This window comes from Physcomitrium patens, chromosome 13 (genome assembly GCF_059467195.1).
Source record: "Physcomitrium patens ecotype Gransden chromosome 13, ASM5946719v1, whole genome shotgun sequence".
Lineage (NCBI taxonomy): Eukaryota > Viridiplantae > Streptophyta > Bryopsida > Funariales > Funariaceae > Physcomitrium > Physcomitrium patens.
In genome coordinates this window covers 2,434,875-2,456,357 of record NC_143422.1, presented here as the reverse complement: position 1 = coordinate 2,456,357, position 21,483 = coordinate 2,434,875, and the positions used below count along the sequence as shown (strand labels likewise).

General features: G+C 31.8%; 1 protein-coding gene across 4 annotated transcripts; it reads left to right on the top strand.

Moving 5' to 3' along the window:
* Nucleotides 1-9,682: 9,682 nt before the first annotated feature.
* Nucleotides 9,683-13,139, top strand: LOC112290447 (uncharacterized). 4 transcript variants are annotated; one of them, XM_024536681.3, is made up of 4 exons: nucleotides 9,683-9,905; nucleotides 10,404-10,616; nucleotides 10,773-11,566; nucleotides 11,806-13,139. In XM_024536681.3, the coding sequence occupies exons 3-4, from the start codon at nucleotides 11,130-11,132 to the stop codon at nucleotides 12,743-12,745; spliced, it is 1,377 nt and encodes a 458-aa protein (XP_024392449.1). In that variant the 5' UTR covers nucleotides 9,683-9,905; nucleotides 10,404-10,616; nucleotides 10,773-11,129; the 3' UTR covers nucleotides 12,746-13,139. The 4 variants fall into 4 exon arrangements, with proteins under 4 accessions (XP_024392449.1, XP_024392447.1, XP_024392444.1 ...); XM_024536679.3 differs by lacking the exon at nucleotides 10,404-10,616; XM_024536676.3 differs by lacking the exon at nucleotides 10,404-10,616 and having other exon boundaries at nucleotides 10,767-11,566.
* Nucleotides 13,140-21,483: the final 8,344 nt, after the last annotated feature.

Sequence of the window (21,483 nt, the reverse complement as noted above, 5' to 3'; positions counted from 1 at the left end):
AATAAATATTAAAAACTGCTGAGTAGACACCCCCCTTTTTGTTGCATAGGCACCCCTTGCATATACACCCCCTGCAAAATATAACCAGATGTGATTTTAAATCATGATTCTTATTATATTTATTACTTTAATACCAAAATTAAATATATCCTTATCCATCTGCATTCCACAACTTCATATTATTTGAGTGTTAAAACCTTCTGTCATTGCAAATCTTTATAAATTTAATTTCTGAATAATTAAAATTTAAAATGTTCTGTTTTATACAATTTTATTCATTACTGTCAAACAAAAAAAATTAATTTAAATAAGAAATATTTAACTGTTGTAAGGTGTGTCTGTGGGGGTGTCTACATGGTATAAAGATAGGAAGTCTACCTAATTGTTTCATGTATAATTAGAAAAGATGGTTTTACTGAAGATTAGAAAAAAAAAATCTTGATGTATATCAAAAAAGCTAAATAATCTATTTTTAAAAAAATTAGAATAAATAATAAACAAAAATATACATCAAAAATTAGATTTTTTTGGTACAATGTAAGTAAATAAATACAAAATTTGTACCATTCATAATTCTTTTTAAAAATCTTGTACAAAAAAAATATTAAATTTTATTCTGTAAATATTTATTATTATTATTATTATTATTATTACATTTCTAATAAAAATTTTATTTTTAAATTCATAAAATTAGTTAAAATATTTATATTAAATTTAAATAAAAAATGATATTAAATGCAGATGATAAAACATGCATACAAGAATCATAAGAATAGTATAATAAATTATTAAGATGTTTATTATGTAAAAAAATAAAAACAACAAAAATAAAAGTAATTTTCATTCTATTAGTTTATGAAAACAGTATTATTTCAATCATTAATGTATAATTGTCATGTTTTATTCCTAAAAACTAAGAACCAAATATTATAAATCCATTAAAGAGATAAATATGTTAGTACTCCTTCTTAGTTATTTTAGTACCCTTTGGAGTTGCTCATTGATTTGTTTCAGAATATAAAATATTTTTCCAACACTAATTTTCTTAACCTCTGCATCCAATAAACAACTCAAAAAAGTACTAAAATAGCTGAGAGAAATATCAAAATATCAATTCTGTAAAAAATTTACAAAATCAAGATTAATATTTTTGATTTTATATTGTGTAAATCAGTGGTGTTTTTATGAAATATATATATATATATATATATATATATATATGTATATGTATAATTTCTAAATAACATTTCATCCACTATTAGCATATAAATAAAATATGCATTGAATAATTGTATTATATACTAATTATCTAAATTAGATAAAATCTATGCTTGTTTTTTTGTTGTTACAGATGATTACCAAGAGCAAAGAATCAGTAGAACATACACATTAATTTTACTTAAAATTTTAGTTTAATTTTATATAATTAAGAGTAAAATATGTGATTTTTAAAAATATTAGTCACAAAATTAAATAAGTAAATAAGCCTAGAATTTTAATGCATGTATGTTATGAAATAAAAATAAAAATAAAGTAACAAAGAAAAATTAAGTTAACATGTAAAAGTATTTTTTAATTTTATTTTTATTTTTTAAAAAACTACTTATTTATCAAAAAAGATAAAGATCTTAACTTATAGCGAAGATGTTGGTAATGCTACCACTATATTTGCAATTGCCACTACAACTTATTCTTATTATTTTATATTAAAATTTAATTAAATTTTCTATATAATTTTATTATATATATATATATATATATATATATATATATATATATATATTAGAAATACTAATAATTTTTTTAATTAATATTTAAAATTTGGATTAAAATTTTTAAAAATTAATTATAATAAATTGTAGTGGCAGTAGAAAAAAAGTTGTGGCATCAGCAATGTCTTTGTTTTATCTTATATTATTGAATTAAATTGAATCAAATTTATCATTATTGGTGTCATCATTAAATTTTTTCATTTTTTAAATATTTTTATTGAAAATCACTTAAAATATACTTAATTGAAAGCTTAAAGCATATTGGAGTTCTATAATACAAACCAAGGAAATAATCACAAGAACATGCAAAGGCTTGGAAAATCAATTTCATAAAACTATTATACAAAACCTAAACAAAATACTATTTTCTTTCTTCTTTCAAAGTTGCAAGTGACTTTTTAAATGTTATGTTTTACCCTGAAACGTTTTTTAAAAAAGAACAAGCATTATCTAATTCTCCTAATAACAATTTTTGAATGAACAAAAAACATAGAAATCTACACACAAAATGATTGGCAAATCATCAATCTTAAATTCACCTGAATCTGTCTGCAGACCATAAACAATTATTTTTGGATTTTCGAATTCAAAAGAAGTTCAAATTCGAAAGAACAAAAGTAGAATTTCACCTAATAGTGACAAAGCTTCAATGGTTTCCAATAGATAGAATTTCTAGTCATCTTTTCTATATATATATATATATATACACATACATACATATTCATGTGCATGAATTTGAAAACTAAAAAGAATTTTACAAGTTTTATTGTGACAAAAATAGTGAAATGTAAATGAAAAATAGAATCCTTGATTAATTGATTTTATTTAACTGAGATACGGTGGACATTGAAGATCTGTACTTTGTTTAGAGAAAAATTAAATTAGAACTTAAAATATAAATGTTTTTATGAATTAATTTTCACAGATGAGTTTGAATGTACTTTAATTTTTAATTTTTTATGTATCTTTTATGCTTTTGATCACAAACCCTATGTTGCAATTAAAACTGAAACGAATTCTTGCCAGAGTTGAATGATTCCCCTAGTAAATATTGTCGAACTTTTTGGTACTGATTCCAATTTTTTTGCAGAAAAAGTAAAAATAAACACTACATAAACGTTGACATATACAAATATAGATGTTAAAATTTCATGTAAAATATTAATGCAGTTTATCTTCTAAAACATGTATAAGATCCTCCACGATTTATTTTTCCAGTAATTGCATGTAGAACTAATTTATTCATCAATATTCCACAATTTAATTTTGCTCTTTGAAACGATTGTATTGAGTTGATGTACCATAATTAAAAACATTTTTAAGTACATGTGTACCATACATTCATATTTTCTTTAATACATTCATTATGTAATAATTCGAGTATCATATCTGAAAGCAACAGGATTATAGTATTGAAGAAAATAAGTTAGCAAAACAGTAATTTTGACATCAGAAACAACTTAAAGAGAAATCATATGACAAGATATGAGTAAATAATGTTACATTTCACATTAAAACTTTTGATTCTCAAATCTGTGTATTTATAAAATGAGGTATCTAATATTGATGAATTTTGTATTTAGCAGATACACATGTGAAAATATAAAATATAATACTGCATAGAATGAGAAAATAAAATATTCACTTAAAATATGACACAAGATGTGAATGTGAATAGTGATTGTATGTGTATATATACAGATAATTACTAAGGCTTCATCCCTAATTGATATTGCTATATTCCACATGACCTTGTCAAAGACAACTAGCTAATAATATGTCTCTTTTTTTTGTGTATTTTTTCCTTTCTTTGCTTTAAAAAATAGTAGTAATTGCAATATGGACAAATAATATTTTATTAAAAAACAGATCTCAAGGTGTTTATTTTATTTATAAAAAAATTGAACGCACACACACAGAAAAAAAAATATATATATATATATATATATTTATATATTTTTGGCTGCCCAAAACACAAAAAACTTGTTATTTTCTATTTTTCTATTTTGGATTAATATATGGATTAAATATTGGATGGCCAATTGTGCCCTAAGTGAAGAAGTGCAATTTTTAGTCAACTTAAGTTATGTGAAGGTCATGTGGGTTGTAATAATATTAATTGGGGATGTATCATTAACAATTATATATATATATATATATATATATATACTCTGATTATATATAAAAGAATTGTGTGGATTAAAACAAAATCGTATAAAAATCTCTAAAATTGAAGATGAATGGTAAAGAGGGCCCTTGAGTGGCAAATAGTTTAATAAAAACAAAGACCATGCGTTTTTCTTTTTATCATCCATGCATAGAAGATTTTCCATAATGCACAATATTCTTTTGAGAAGCCAATTGTCAAGGAAAGAGAGCAACAATAGACAATCTTGCATCATAATAGTTGAAAAAGGGTATCATGACAAAGACAATGTTATTTATTCTTTTGCTAAGTAGTTCACCAACCATATGTACACACACGCTATGTACCATTTAAAATACAATTAGTTCAATCTTAGTAACTACTAAATAATTAAATGAAAGCTTACATTATTTAAAAAGAATAAATATTCATCAATAAAGGCTATCAATTTTTTGAGAACATATTTTATTACATACATGCATGAATTTTGAGGATTGACTGTGTTTTAAAAAGTATTGTGATTTATATCAAAATGTAAGAGACCACTTTTTTCTTTTTTGTTTTTTCAACAAAGGGATGTTAATTATTGATTTTAAATTTGTAAATTTTTGGTAAAATAACTTAAACTTGAATCAACACCTTTCTTGCAGTTTAAATCTTCATTGGATAACTGACACAAACTCCATCATAATTTCTCTCTTCAAATTTGATAATGCTATGTATAAATTAAAAAATTAAAAAATTAAAAATCTTTATCTTGTGTAAACTTGGAATTATGAGATATGTAATTCAATATTTAGTTAAATTAAAAAAAAAAATTCAGATTAAAAAAATAGGATGTTTTATAGGTTTTTATGGGATTATATGGGATTTTATAGGTTTAGAATTTTAAAATATAGTTATTGTATAAAAATTACTTAATTCATGAAGTGCATTATCTATTTATTTATATGTATTTACAAAATTTAAAATTATAACTGCAATAAAATTTTGTTAAATGCACAAGAATAAAATTAACAACAAAATATTGTATAAAAGAAGGCAATAAAAAAGGAAATATTGTATATATATATATATATATATATATGCATTAGATGTTTAATCAGAGGTATTTAGATAGCTGATTAAAACATTGACTTAAAAAAACCAAATTCGTAGTTTTATATACTTTTTCGATATATCTCTCAACTATGATGAGCCTAAAATAATAAAAGATGGTAGATTGAATTTGGATTGTTATTAAAAGTTATTGAACAAGATTGGTAGATGAGATCCCAGCTATAAAATCCCAACTATGACTGATAGAAATTTACTTAGGAATTTTCACCTTAATATGCCTAAAAAAAGAAAATAAAGAAAAAAAGAAAAAAAGAATGGTAAAATCTATTTTACAATCTTTTATAACCATCTTTTTGAAAAATTGGCACATGTCATTGCATTAAAAAACACTGACTAATTTAATTGATAGAAAAGAATTAACTTAACTTAAAAGATTGTGTATATATAATACATAATATAGAATATGATGTATAGATTCACCTTCGTTCTTTATTAGATATATTTTTTTTACTAAATATCTTTCTCGATACATGTACCCTAAATAATTTATTTTTATTTGACATGTGCATTATTTTTTCTTTGAGAATAAGAAATTATTTTATAATATATATGTTTAAGGCTTATTTTTATATAAATTTCTTTTTGGTTTAAAAGAGGTTTTAAGTACATATATTTTATAGACTATAATATATATGAATATTATTTTTTTCAAAATATATTAGATTTTAAGTGTATAAGTAATATTTATAATTATATTCAAATAATAAATAAATAATTTTTTTAAAATATTATTAATTTGATTGGATATCATAAAGTAAAGTTAAATTCACTATGTAATTATAAATTTTATATCATATCTTATAATACTATGTGATAAATAATAAAATAATATCTTATGTACTATAACCTGTAGTTTTTTATATTTTCAATATTTTATCTTTAGCATGTAATAAATCAATTAAAATAGATAACATAGATATATTAATACTTCATATTCTATTCTACTTTTCCATTTGATTTTAAATGGTATAAAACAAAATTTAGACTTTTTAAAATCATATTATTTTTATTAAATATAATATAATAAAATTCTAATAAAATCATAGTAAGTACATACTTAATAATTTATACTAGATGTTATGTTTTGAGATACGCAAACAATAACAAGTTGAATTCACTAAGTTATACTTAATAATTTTTTCAAAATTTGGTCTACATTGAATAATGTTTTTCTACGTATTTTTAGTATATATTTATAAAATTTAAATTAGATAATAAATTATTATTTTATTATGCCAAAAAGTTTCTAAACGAAATATTCATGTTGAAGATTTCTAAATTTTTCATATATCCACAAAAAAACTATGAATAGTATGAGATGTTTTTATTTTATTTTATTTCAAAGATGATAGATGTGACAAAAGATATTGATTTTTACTTTAAATTTAATAAAAAATAATTTATTTATCAATTATTTTATTTAAGTTATATTTAAATTAATTATATACATATACAAATTGAATACTATAAATAAAGTATCAAGTTTGGCACTTTTAAAATTTTAGTTAAATCAATATTAAAATTATTAAATCTAAAATTTGATTTAACTTAAAGATTAGTGATTTACAATCTTGACATTTTTAATGTATCTTTTAAAATAATTTTAAGAATTTCATCTTTTAAAGATTAACTTCAAAACTTATTTTATTAGTCTTATTACAACTAATAAAATTTTAAATCTAAGTATAAAATATCAAAATTATAAGTAAATAAATAAATTTATTTATAGAACATACAAAGAAAATTATGTAGTTTTTATATGTAAGTACTTCAAATCATTAATGTATTCAAATTAGAGTTAAGCATGTAAGTTTAAAAAAAGTATTATTTTGTAGATTTTTATTACCATTATTTATATATAAAAATTTACTTAATATTATTAATAGTATGATGGAATAGTTATAATATTGTAATAAATTTGAACTCTAGTTAAATTAACTAAATATATTATTTATTTATTTTAAAAAGGTTTCAATATAAATTTATTCACATCTTAGTTTTTAGAATTTTTAAAATCAAATTTACTCGGATATTTATAATTCAAACTTAAAATTATTCAATTTGTGATATTTTTTAAAATTTAAAAATAATAGAATAAAAAAATAAATAATATTTAAATATAAATAAAGAATAATAAAAACAATATATATTTTTATTTATTGATTTAAAATTATTTAAAATTATTTAAACAAATAAATCTCTATGTTATTTTATCTTCTATCATATATTAAAATTAAAATAAATTCATAATTAATGTTCTTAGATCCTTGATTACAATTTTAAAATACTTATTTTTTTGTAACTGATAAAGCCTGCTCAAATTTTGTGAGTATAATAATTTGTTTTCTTGATTTCTAATTATTATTTCTTTTAAATTCCAATAATTGAATAATAATATTTTTTTATCTTCCTATTTTAATCTATTGTTTTCATTAATACTTTTCCATCATGTTACTTTTTTATATTGTCTTTTATAGTAAAGAACTTTCCAACTTTGTAACTTTTTGAATTCTAAAGTCGAATTCATTTTTCATTTTTCTTTGTCAATTTTTACAATATACATACATAATATAATTAAAATTTTACTTATTAATTCTTATATTATCTTATATTATAATTAAATATGATTATTACATGTTAATGGTGTATAATCTAAAAATTAACATATTTACAAATAAATATCTAGTGTTTATAAATATATATTGATTTATTTATGTAGAATAAGTATTAATATTTTTTAAGCTTATTTTGTTGAAAGACTCTAGGATTTTAATAAAATATTATATATATATATATATATATATATATATTGAAACAAAAAAATTTAACATCACAATCAAAATCAAATACACTTTAATTAATCAAAATTGGTTATTTTTTAAGCTTAAAATGTGTCTATTAAATTATTATAAATAAAAAAATTGTAGATTTTCTTGTGACCTAACTTCAAAAAATATTTTCACCAATGACATGCCAACATCTAATACTTTCTAGGGTCCTCCAAATCATTCTTTTTGTATACAAAAACACATGTACTTGCTATAATGTTGTGAAGTTCAATAAAGTTGGTTGTCTTGAAAGCAAGGTATGGTTGAATGAGAAAAAGATAGAATTGTGATTTAGAAGTAGAATGCTAGGTGGCATTGACAATTTTTTTGGCAACTTCATTGAAATTGCATCAGCAACTTCTTCATTGACAATATGGTAGTTAAGAGCATTGATACCAAAAAGATATGACTTGTTAACTCATCATTGCTGAGGATTCGAAATGACTTTTAGCATACCACATACAAAGCTTCTTGTTTAATATCTCTTACATATGTATAAATAGAAACATGTTGATTCCAAAAAATAAGATTGCAAATTTTAAAATATTCTAGAATTTTACTTGTTAACATTGATATACAAAAAGATAAACATATTCAAGTTTTATATTATTGTTATTATTATTATAATTTTTGTATAGCAACAATTAACCCTCTACACTAATCCATTAAACATGATTATAATTCCACAACTACAATTTAAACTGCCATCCTCTTGGATACTTTTTTTACATACTTTTATACAATTTCCATTTTTTTGATAGTTTAAGATGATTCTAAATTGAAAGCCATAGCTGTGAATTGTACAACATTGCACCAGAAAAATCGAAATATGAGTCCATCCAGCACCAGAGTCAGTCAGATCACAACAATCTCACGCTCTGCTACACACACACACACACAGAGACACATAGTGACGCCTCCGAACGAAGAAATGGAACAGCCAAAAACACGATGTTGGTTGCACAATCACACAACATCTTCACACCAAGAACCAACTAGATAGCACGAACACAAGACTGTCGAGACCAAACCTCGCCGAACTACCACAACCAGAACTGGGTCTGGACTACAACTTGTGAAGAAGCTGAGACATCAACAACATCAGATGTCGCCGAATTAGCACAAACCGAAATGTGTCAAGACATCAGATCGGCGAACTAGGACACAGTAACAGTGTGGGAACTGTAGCACGGAGAAGGAGCACAGGATGAGATGAGGATGAGTGAGGGAGAGAGAGAGAGAGAGAGAGAGTGTAGATGGGAGCAACAACTGGAAGAGGGTTTACACACACGGCACTGTTCAGATCATAGATGCTGGACCAGGGAAAAACAAAGTGGGGACTGTAGACTGTAGACTGTAGAGGAGACGAGATAGCTAGCTAGCTCAGGAGATAAGGGAGCGGGACCCGCAAGCGGGAGCCTGGGCAGCGGGCGTTTATCTCTCCCATGCCCCCACCACGGCTAGATTTGTGTGCTCCGAGGCCGTGGACCGATTGGCTTCATTTGGAGCCGCGGAGCTTGGAGTCTGGGTCATTCCTGAAGCTTACGCTGCACATCATTGATGAGGAGGAGAAAGCGGGGTTCAGTGAGCAGGTTACTGGGTCGGATCAGCTTTTGGTGCAAGTGTAGCGCGCCTCTGGAGGTGGCAGATTGCCACTGCCGTACTTTCCAAACTTGTGGATCGGAAGGTTATTTGTGCCAATTGTGCTTGAGGCTTCCGAGCGCTGAATGGCTCTCGTTTCGTGCCACTTGTGTTCGCGTTTTTTTTTTTTTTTTTTTTTTTTTTTTTTTTTTGTGTCGTGGGTAGTTTTTGAGGACATATTCCTGAATGCGAGGTAGGTGTTGCTAGTTTTTGAGTTCACGGGTGAGTGAGTAAGTTGGATAGGGAGGTTGTCTGCCTTGGGTGACAAGTGGTGACAGGGTTTGCTTTTCATGCTCCCTCTGCACAGCTTCTGCCGTCGAGGCTGAGCGTTTGTGAAGAGACTGTTCCCGTTTTGAAGGATGCAGTTCCTGTGTCGAGATTGCTGGCGTTGTTTCCAAGGTTAGTGTTCTCATTCTGATGGCTTCTTGTCATGTAGCTTGTCATGAATTCAATGTTACAATTGACAATGAGTCTGATAGATGACTTTTCTACGCAGGATTGGTCGAGCTGTGGGGTTCGCAACCTATTAGTCGTTGGTTCGATCCTTTTCTGTCTGTCCTGGTTCTCGAGTCATTCTTCGAGGGAGTTCTCTCAGTTTCTGCGTGTACGCGTTGCTTCTACCTTGACCTTCTCGTATTTTTTTTTTTCGTAATCTTCTCTCATCCAAGCATAGTGTTCCTACTCTTCGTCGTAGACGAGAGTGCTTCACTTACTCAGGCCACAGTGCAGACGCTAGATCGGGATTTATGAACATTCTCTTGTGGAGTGAGCTAAAGCGTTTCGACGCTTAGGGGGTGGAAATTTAGGCAGTCAATCTACTTCCGATCTGGAGTTTGTCCTTTTACCGTGTGATGCGTTGCAATTCTATAGAACCTGATCTTTCAGTCCACGTCGCAGGTCTAGACCTACGCACGTTTCGGTGCGTTGAACCAAGACCCCCCGATGTATTTCACTCGCTCTTAAGTATGATACCTGTTATTGCATACTTGAGTGCCAAACCCTGGGAAATTGGAGATGGTAAGAGTATTGTGTAGCCCTAGCGCTGACCTAGAGATTTAGTGTCGTCGTATTTCACTTTCCGGGATCTATTACGGCTGTCGCTTATTGCAGGTTAGACGCTGTATTTCTTGACTACCTTAGTGTTTTGGCTCAACGGTTCAAATCACTACATTTTGAAACTTCATGTGGCTATACAGTGTCATGAGCCCTTTCTGAAGGTGTTCAGTGCATCTAACAGCCAATGGTGGATGGTGTTGCAAGTTGCAGGTCACAGAGCTTAGTGACTTGTGCTCGTTTCGAACTGAAAGAGAAGTCATGGCTCTGCGTGCTCAAACATCGGGAGATCTTGTTCTATCATGGTCGTGAGAGTGGAGCCTTCCAGTTTGGCCGTCTACTGTATTCCGCTACAGCTGGTACTTCTATTCTACTGCGGGTGGCTTCAGGATTTGGCTGAAGTTTCAGGGGTAGACTAAGCAAGCTCAAACTCTGTTTGAGTGCCTCTTGTGTGCACCCGTCATCAGCTTCGTCTTGCAATTATAACACGGAAATCAACTACTCGCGTTCTTTCTAGCTCATCAAAAACCTGCATTTCTCGATACTCGAGGTCGGCGTTCAGTAGTCAACATGCCTGAGATACTGCCGTCGGGGAATACCAAGATAATCAATTCGCTTCGATGTTTTGAGTGTGCTCGGAGTGGTAGCACCGACTGTATCGATCATGGAGGGAATCCGTCAGAGGATAGCTTTACGAGTGTGCTTGGTAAACGCCAGGTTTTCCTGTGTTCCACTACAGACTTCCAGGGCTTTTGTAAGGACGGCGGAAAGAATCCCTTTACACATTCTACTAAACGTCTAGTAGCAGCATCTTCTGCATTGAGCCGTACTGAGTTATCGTCTACCTCTCCAAAGGTGGTTATCCCGACGCCAACTAGGCCGTCTGTCTCTCTACCTCCTGTTGCACCCGTTGCACCCGTTGCATCCGTTGCACCGGAAACGCCCACGGTCAGCTCTCAAGGTGCATCTACTCCAAGTGGGTCCGACACACCCAGCGATCATGGGCGGTATACTTCCACTCTTTCGACTCATGTGTTTTATTCTTGTCCTTTGACGTTGCACATGTAGTATGTCGAAAGACGGATCAGGTCTTAAGCATACATGGATGCCGAGGATGTATTAGGACGAAGGCATCATGCTTCGTTATGCGGTGACTAAATGAGATATTCGCTACAGATATTTGGATAGATTGTGAGCCTTGCATTGAGCCAAGTTTCGCTGACTTGAATCAAACATGTACGTGCAGGGAGCAAGTGGTTGATAGAACTGATCAAGATATCGACGATTCTAGTTGCAAGGAAGGTGGAGTAAGATATCGAGAGAGTGTGGGGAAGTATGTGGTGGAGTACAGGCCGACGCGTTTCAAATGGAAGCTTTGGATGGGTACATACTCCACTGTAGATGAAGGTCGCCGAGCATGCGACTGCGCAAGGTTTTATGCCGGCCAAGACAAGGGTGGGTTCTATTTCAAAGATTCTCCGGCGTTGTTTGGGGAGCTGGGGCCTCTTAATCGCCCTTTCACTTTGGTCAGCAAGGAAACCAAAGACAGAGCCTTCAATGCAGAGTTGAAAAATCGTGCCAAGATTGTGATCAGGAAAGTTTTCGATGCGCAGCGGGGCAAGAAAGTAGTGGACGTGTCTCGCCCATCGCCCTCAGCGTCACCGTTGTTGGCAAACATTGAGCGACGAATTCTTGCTCCTAATGCTACAAGGATCCGTGACCCCATAACTGGCCCTGCGCAAGAACATTTTTCACTCCTAGCTCGGCTTGCCACCTCTAGCCAAGAGAACGTCATCAAAACCGGTGCTACACAGGAACAGCTTGGAGTCCTTGATGAGCTCCTCACATTTCACCAGGACAGCCTCCTTAAAACTGATTTTGGAGAGGAACAGCCCTCAACCCCTAATCAGCAGAACCCTGCATTATCTGCTCGCGCGCATGAAGATAATGAAACTGGCCAGTCTTCCCAGGAGGCTGCGGATGCATCGGATGATGATGCCGGCACTTATGCAAGTCTAGATCCTTTGGATGCAAGTCTAGATCTCAGAGACCTTGACACAGAATATCCCTCCCCTTTCAATATTGCGTTCAACTACTCCACATCGACGGATCCTCTGAGCTTCATGAATTCATACGCCGATGAAGTAGACCCTGTTTATGTGTCATTATGGACTCACGAAAACTAGGTTCTCGTTTTTTTTCCGTTACTTCATTATCATCTCTACGGTTGTCTGAGACAGCTTGCAAAGGCATCTCCAGGTCGAGATTTCGAGTATTTATCCATGTTGCGAAGGACCGCGCCACTTCCACCTCGTGTAAGAACGGTATTGCTGGGTAGAGAATATCGACGAGTCACCTAAGTTTCGGTCTGCGATGATAACCTTCACCCACCCCGGAATCAGAATGTAGGATCTAGTTGAGGTACATATTGTTTATACGCGGCTACCACTTTGGAGCGAGATTATTTTGTGCAGTTGTGGCGACCCTTGATTCGCCTTCTTGTCTTATAGGAAAGCTTTCTTGTACGAAGAGTTAAACTTTGTAAAGATCTTTGCAATAACGGGTTGGAGTTCAAGGTGATCTATTGGACTCATGCGCAAGTCTACTTTATGCCGTTCATTTGGTTCGTGTTGCTGAAGTGGCTCTCTGAATGCTATTCCATAGCCAGATATCGTCAGCTTATCTCGACAACCGTGTTGCACCACAGTTTCATTAGTGCAGGAGCCAGATGGAATGGCTTTGTCTTTTTAGTATCAGCCAGTTCTTCCCCATGCCAGTACCAATTTGCAAGATGTTCCAGCTTTACGGATATGTGGTGTGAATTTCTCTCCCCACTTTAAGACTTTTACACCACGCGCTTGGAAAGCGCCGACATGCAGTGCCACGTCAGTGAAAGTCTCGGTCAGAGCGACAGGAAATTTTAATACTCAAGGGGGTGGTCTGACCATGGATTGTATAGTTTGATTCTCGAAGGTCCAAGGTCGAGGGCCAGCTGGAATGCAAAATCCTGTGATTTCAAAGTAAAGAAGAAGCAGAACAGGAGGAATAGTGCCTCTTGAGATGTGGGGTAGCCAGGCAGTTGCGATAAGGCGTTGAAAAAGTCACGGTTTTGTTTTCGATGTGTCCGAATAAAGCATTTGTTTAAGTGCGTCCTCCTCCTCACAGGGCTCACCACAGTAACGTGTTGCTATCTTAAAGTAAAGAGCTGGAAGACAGTAAGTCGCCGGAGGCTGCCAGCCGACCCACCATGGCATAAGCGTGATGGAGGTTATGCCGGAATTATTCAGGACTGGAAACCCAGGTGAATCATGTTACCTTGCATTTTGGCTGTTTTTTGGTATATGGTACATCATGGCTATTCCTACCTTATTAAGAATGAATCCAACTATGTTTTTTTGTGTATTTTATCAGGTTTTCAATTTGTACAAGAATGATTACTCTACGTGTAAAGATGATATAATCGTTGTGGCTGTTGGACTTTAGAGACAAGAAGAGCCTCAGAAACATTCATTTTGAGTGCTGTGTACAAAAAAGTATCTCTTAGAGGGATTTTAATGGAGACGATTAACATGGGGTGAATGTTGATGTTTACGTGATTTGAAGTTGTGTCGTTACTCACAAAATATGATTTCAGGCTTTACGGGTAAAAATGATCAGAAGGACAGCAAGTGTAAAATATCAATTTGTCACAACTAATTAACACCAAATAAATCTTTGAACTGATTTATGTTTGTCGTTCGTTGTTTCATTCGCACCCATATTAGACTTGACCAACAATTGTGTAAGTTCAATCTTCATAAATACAATCGAACTAAAATCTAAAACAAAAAGAAAGTTTCTGAATCTTTCGTCAAAATAGAGTAGGCAAAAGGCCGTGCAAACCAATTCCACGAGGACTGACGGAATCACATCTTCCATGCAGGGAACTCAAAGTGCGAATTTTATGTTGTGATTCTATTTGACAAGAAAATCATTCCATCATTCCAGTCTCCATGTGAGGATGAGCTTGCACGCTAAGCCACACGGGCTGCCGTCGAGTTTGACGATGCTTGGGTGATAGAATTGTGTGCGGTGATGCAGCAACAGGCGAAACGCCATCACTGTCTCTTGCTTGTCATTGCTTGCGTACCACCATATCAATGGACATAACTAGTGATGCTGATAGACCAGCTCTTTGAAGTACATCGAAGGATGCTTCCCGTTATTTTAAATTTTTATTTACGATTTTTCAGTGCTAAATTAGCTACCTCCAGTGTTTGTGAGTTCCACACCACGAATTTCTCGGCTCCAAGTAAATCACGTAGGAATCGAGACATTGGAAAGAACTATCCACGTCAGCTTCCAAGCTAAGGCTCTGAAATCTGAGACCTGGCCTGTTGCAGTCAGTCACCGAGTCATTCTAGTTGCAGCAGTGGTGGTATGGAACAGTCGTCGATCATCATGCAATTTGGATGCGAGAGCATATTGGTGCACCTTACGATGAAGAGACTGTTGTGTGGAGTGTATCATGTCATCAGATTGGAGTAATGCGATGGTCGAGCTTCATCGATCTGCTGGGACAGCTTTTGGGGGTATTGAGTATGCAGATGTGTCTCACGGCGTGGACATTTCCGTCATACGTTGTGCGTGACATATCCAATCTGGTGTCCCCTGGACGATGCCCATGGCGTGTGCTTGTTGTTGAATTGTAAAACGTAGCGAAAGCTTGCAGTGTTGCATCTCATAGCTGAACCAGCGGGTTCGAAGGCCACTTTATGGGGGGTGTACGAATGTGTGATGGAGTGTGTGCACACTTCGATTTCTCCGATATAGGATATGCGGCATTGACTCACCACTCCCCAGTTCTGTTGAGGTTCCTGGCAAGCTGCTTCAAATGGCAGTTTGAGGCTGGTGGAGGAGCATCATGATATGACCGCCCCTAAAACCTGCACAAAGGCACGATGCTTGTCCATCTGGGGAAGTGGGCGCGGGGTCCTCCAGGATCTCACATACGTCCACGAATTCTAACTGCTGGCAACTTCGAAGCAGTTCTACTGTCAGAACCAGAAAAATGTAAAACCTGATTTATTTCTACCGTATGTTAGATTATGCCGCCTGAGTACTCAAAAAGTTTCACCAGACTACGCAATCTGTGTTGAGGTAAGGGAGGTAGTTAATCTGGGAGAGACCGATTCCCAGGATGGAGGCGTCACTTCCATGATTTGTGAACAGAAGCAAACCTTCTTTCTCGATTTAGGGCGAGGGTGGCGCCGTGGAGGCAGCAAATCTGCGAATCGTGGACCTAGAATCTGTTCCATATTTAGAAGAGAATTGCACTTAGATACTGCCCTATGTCTGCACCAATTTTCATTAGCAAGGAGTTTCTGCACACACTCACTCCTCGAAGCAAGAGCCCACCCCTTGTCAGTCTGCGCCTTCATAGCTCTCTGCCCTTCGGTTGGTGTGTAGGACAGGAAGGATTAGAGATTGGTTGGGTCCACTCTATGTGCAGGACATTGACAAAGAAAAAACCGTTTGAAATGGAAGAATCCATATAATATAGCAGAGGATGCAAGAAGTGGTGGCATTACGGCACATTACACCGTATACCTTCTCATCAATCATGGTGTTAGAATCTTCCAAAACATAACATCACTTACAATCGTCTTTTATAGTTACCTTCCTGTAAGATATTACGATTAATGTTGAATACAAGCGGCGCATGAATTCACATAACCTCGAAGAATATGTATTATAATGATCGCTGTGACTCATAGACCCATTCAAAGAGCTTACTACTCAGATGACTTTTTTTGGCATCGACACAGACCCAAGGTATTTTCACTCTGACCTACCACAAAGCTGAAGACAATGATTCTGAAAGACTGTGCAAAGAATTCCATGTCTCAGATGATAACGTGGGAGAAACTTCTTTGAGACTTGCTTGGAAGAAACGGGAGTCTGATGGTCCTCAATGTAGGGCATTCACAACTCCAGTAAAGTTTGTGAGGATGAGAAGTCCTTGTACATGTGTAAAATTCAGCAAATAATTACATACATACATACATACATACATATATACATGTAGAGAGAGCGAGAGAAAGGGAGACACTTAAAAACAATAATAAAAATAATAAAAAGTAGAAAAGAGTGAAATCTACTAAACAAGCTGAAGAAAAAAAGTCTGGTGAAGGCAATGGGTGGTAGTCTAGAGCAATTGCTATTAAATTGTGGTGGTGGAAGAAGTGGTGCATCAAACTGTACATTTTCTTGTCATCCAACAATTGAGAATCTTAATGAAACAGAATTATAAATGGGTTTCGGCATGAGTTGATTTCGTTTCAGTTGTCATAAAACTGTCGCGAAATAAGCAGGTAAGAATTGTGGTCCACCTACTCAAAGTACCGCAAGGTTACAAGCTCATTTTGTGATGAAATTTAAAGAAATTGTTTTACGGAGAATCTGTTAAAGATCTTTGCGATCTTTAATGCTGTGTGGGCGGCACCAAAACCTCTTGATTGAGTAATTTCCAGTTACTTTCTGAAGCAGACTTTCACTAATTTATAATATTGTGTTTGTTTAACTCACGACTTTTCTCTTTTTTCTTCCCTTTATTATACAAAATAAGATATAAACCCACCTGTCATAGATGAATACAAGAAATTACAGTAAATCCATGTGAATAATATTTTTCCCTTGGCATAGAATAGAGCATTCACATTCAAGTCAATTATCAAGGTCTGTTGACCCCTCGCCTCCAATACTGCAGTGATGGAGGTAAAACCTTACTTTGTATTCGATGAATTCAGTCATAAGAATGTTGGATTATGAAAAGCTCAGTAGGTCACTCATAACAGAATCCTGCACTCTTGACAAGTGCTTAAAGTATGCCCAACACCCAGATATATACAAACATATTGGAACTTAGTAAAGAGGTTTAGGGTTAATGTAAGTTCAGTTGTAAGTAATGAAGCTTCTTATTATTGAACTATGTTTTTATATTTTGGTTTATATTATCAAGGAAGATGCATCCAAAAGGGTTGCGCCCTCTTGACAAGGTGCAATTCTTTATTATTGACTCAATCTGATTATGTAACTATTTTAATATTCTAATATGCCCTTGTAAGCAGATTGGGGTCCAAATTTGGTTCTTCTCCAAGTATGCCAATCAATGGAAGATAAGGAACAAGTTTTGGACTTGATAGAGATTATGTAAATACATTGGCATGTATTTTGAGTGGAAGGGTATTATTTGAATTAAAATTTTTGTTGGATTGCAAGTTGCCTAATAAAGTAACATCAAATTGAAATGTATTTTGTATAGGAGTAGAAGCTTGTTGTATCTATCAAGTGAATGATGGTTGTAGATTTTAGGGTTGCATCTTGATGGAGGTTGTGTAGATGGTGACATAGTCATATAGCCTTATAAGTAGCAGTGGCCATTGCTATATACTTTGCAACCATATTAGAAAGGTTAGTAGACTATTGCTTCATTAAATACTAATTGATGGTTCTACAAAAAGAATAAAAATAATTTTTTAAGTAAAACATTGCTTGTCCACCATGCGAGTATTGTATTATGTGTGTTCTTGCTTGAAAATGCATCAAGTACCTAACTATGGAAGATAAGTAAAAATATAATAATAATTCTATCAAGTCTAATAGAATCTTAAATAAGCCTCAAGTAATCTCTAATAAATCCAATTAAAATTAAATTTATTGAAACAAATAATAGTCACAAAAGAAATACAAAGAAGTCATGATTTAATCTCAAAGAAAAATAACAAGAAACCTTAAAGAAATATAAAAATAAACCTTTAAAAAAATAATAATAATCTTAAAGAAATATTATAAATAGAAAATTTAAAGAAATAATAAAGAATACTGAATTAATAATCGAAATAGAAATTCTAATACAATCTTAATTAAAATCTTAATTGAATCTTAACCAAATCTTAAGTCAAATCCTAATTAAAACCCTAATTGAATCTTGATAAAATCCTAGGTCAAATCTTAATGAAATTTTAAATAAATTATAATCAAATCCTAATAAATTTTGAAATCAAATCTTAGATTAAATCTTAAGTCCTAATCAAAGCATAGACAAATCCTAAATCAAACCCTAATCAAATCCTAAATCTTAAACAAACTCTTAACAAATCCTATAGAAAAATAGAATCTTAACAACTAATGATCAAACCATTAATATCAACTTAAAATTTACACACTTCTTAATATCTTAATTAGGAACAAACATAAGAAAGATGAAATCAATCGCACTTACTAGTTGAGAGAAACGTAAGATAATCCAATCAAGTGTTGGGCGGCCTCCTACTTCAACCTAAATATTAAACTTCAAGCATTAATATCTCCTTCTTGAACTATTAAATTTCTTTCAAATTTCACTTAAATATTGAAAATTAAGTCTAATATTCATATAAAAAGATTTCACTTCAATCTAATTGATAGATTGCTATAGATCTTAGAAACACTCATTGACCCTCAAACTCTATTTTCTAAGATCTCAATCCACAAAAACCTTCATATACTTCAATCAAACTATTTGATTGATCTCAAAATTTGCATACATATTTACAACTAGCACATCAATACATTGCCTAAATTTTATCTATACACACATGAAAAAACTCAAGAAATCCTCAAATTTATAAATATATTTTTATTTCTCAAACCTTAATTCTATTAAGAGTATCTTTAACTTTAAAAATCCTTCAAAATTTCAATATGAATCCAAATGACATAAAACTAATGTCTAAAATCTCTTCTTAAATTTTTCCTCAAATTTCATTCTCTAATCTATAAAAGAACCCTAGAGTCATTGTAGGTGCATGGTTTTGTGCCTTAGGATCTGATTTTGACCTAGATTGATAATTGGTCCTCTTTAGGTATCAATTCTTAGCTTCTTGAGATAAATTTTAATAAAATATAATCTTAATTTCTTCTTACATATTCCTATATTATTTAATTTTCTAATATATTTTTTTTCTTATTTATAGTCTTATAAAATAAATAGAAGTCTATTTTACAAAAAGGTAGTATTAACACTTTTTAGTTTTACTATCTTTTTGACTATTATCTATATTTTTAAGATAATTTTCTAAAATACTTAAAAATAATATCTTCTATAATATAATTTTTTTTCTCTTTCATTCATTAGTCATATTACATCATGATACCGACCTAGTCTATAGTGCTGAAATTGAAGAAAGAGCAAGGAGGTTGTAGAGAATGCCAATAGTTTAAGGTATGGTCAAGAATTCCGTGGATATAGCAAAAGAAATGCTTACATGCTTGGATATATTTTTCTCTTAGATTATGCATATATTATACCAATACACTCATTGCAAAGGCAATGTTAGATCAAGTGTATACAATGACTCAAAAAATTATTTCAATGTTGACATATTTTTAAAAGAATGGTGTATTATAGATGAATTTTAGTAAATAATGACACGTGGTTTTTATAATAAATAAAGCACTCTTTTATAACTACTAAATGAGCTAAGATTGAAAAGAATCCATTAAATTATTGTAAAGTTATGACCAATCTAATTTGGAATAGTATTAAAATAATTTTTTGAGTGTGGTATCCAATTATATATCAGTACTTTGTAGGACCTCCTGTGGCCTTGATAACTGCTTCCAACCTCCTAGGCATACTTTCTATTAACTTTTGGCATAAAATTGCTTCAATATTATTTCATTTTACAGCTATTCTTTCTCATAATTTTTAAACTTCCTTTGGTTTTATCTTCCAAGTGTTGAACTGGCATTTGAGGTGCTCCCAAAGATGTTCAATGGAATTAAGATCAGGAGGCTGAGTAGGCCAATCTATTACTTTAATCCCATGATGATCAAACCACTTCCAAGCTAGTTTTGAATCATGCTTGGAGTCGTTATCTTGCTAAAAAATCACCTCTTCTTTAAAAATACCAGATTCTTTAATAATAGGGAGTATGTTTTTTTTCAAGAATTTCTACAAATTGCTTGGAATCCATCCTCCCCCCAACATCTGCCATCCTTTCAACTCCATACCATTATATTTCTACTTTCATGCTTAGATATTTCTTTGATCTTCTTATTAAGCAAGAACTGGCATTTTTATTTTTGCATCTATTTTTTGCCATTTAATCCAAATTTTGTTGATTTTTTTCTCATCTAACCAAATAACCCTCTTCTAAATCTTCATAGTCCATTCTTCATACTTCATAGCAAAATCCAAGTATTGTTTCCAATAGCAAGTAGATAATAGTGGCTTTTTTTTCTCCACTATGACTTTTATATTCTATTTCTTGAAAACATTCAAATGGTTTTAGTTGACATAGGATTATTGATAATATTGTTAAGGTTTTTAGCAACCTCAATAGTATTTTCAGCCTTCTAAGTGTTAATTTGGCAAATGATTGCTCTTTCATCTACTACAATGAGCTTCTTTGGTGTACTTAATTTAAGGTTTTTTTTATTAAAAATGAAATTTTTTGCTAGCTTAGAGATAGTAACTTTAATGCAACGAAGTTTAGAAGTAATTTGGCCATAAGATTTTTGAAAATAAAGAAGAACAAAGGTGATGTTGTCTTAGAGAGAGTGAGAATGGATTTCATAGTTGTTCAAGAAATTGTGAAGGACAAATGAATATAATAAAAAATATATTAAGATTAAAGACAAAGAATGAAATTGATAACAAAAGTGGTTGCAAAGACTTCTATTTATACTATAATGAAGGTTATAGAAGTCTATAGTGTTCTCTATGGAAGTTTTTTGAAGTCTAAAAAAGCTTCTAGAAGTCTAAAGAGACTTCTAGAAGTTTATAGTACTTTCTAAAAGATTATGGAAGATTCTATAAGTATCTAGAAATTTATAAAAGATTTAGAATTTTAAAAATTTATAGAAGATTTTAGAAGGTCCTAGAATGTAGTAATTTGGC

Coding starts and splice junctions, on each gene's coding strand:
- LOC112290447 (XM_024536679.3), top strand. CDS start 11,130: ATGCCTGAGATACTGCCGTCGGGGAATACCAAGATAATCAATTCGCTT. Junction 11,567..11,805: donor ACACCCAGCGATCATGGGCG/GTATACTTCCAC, acceptor ATGTACGTGCAG/GGAGCAAGTGGTTGATAGAA.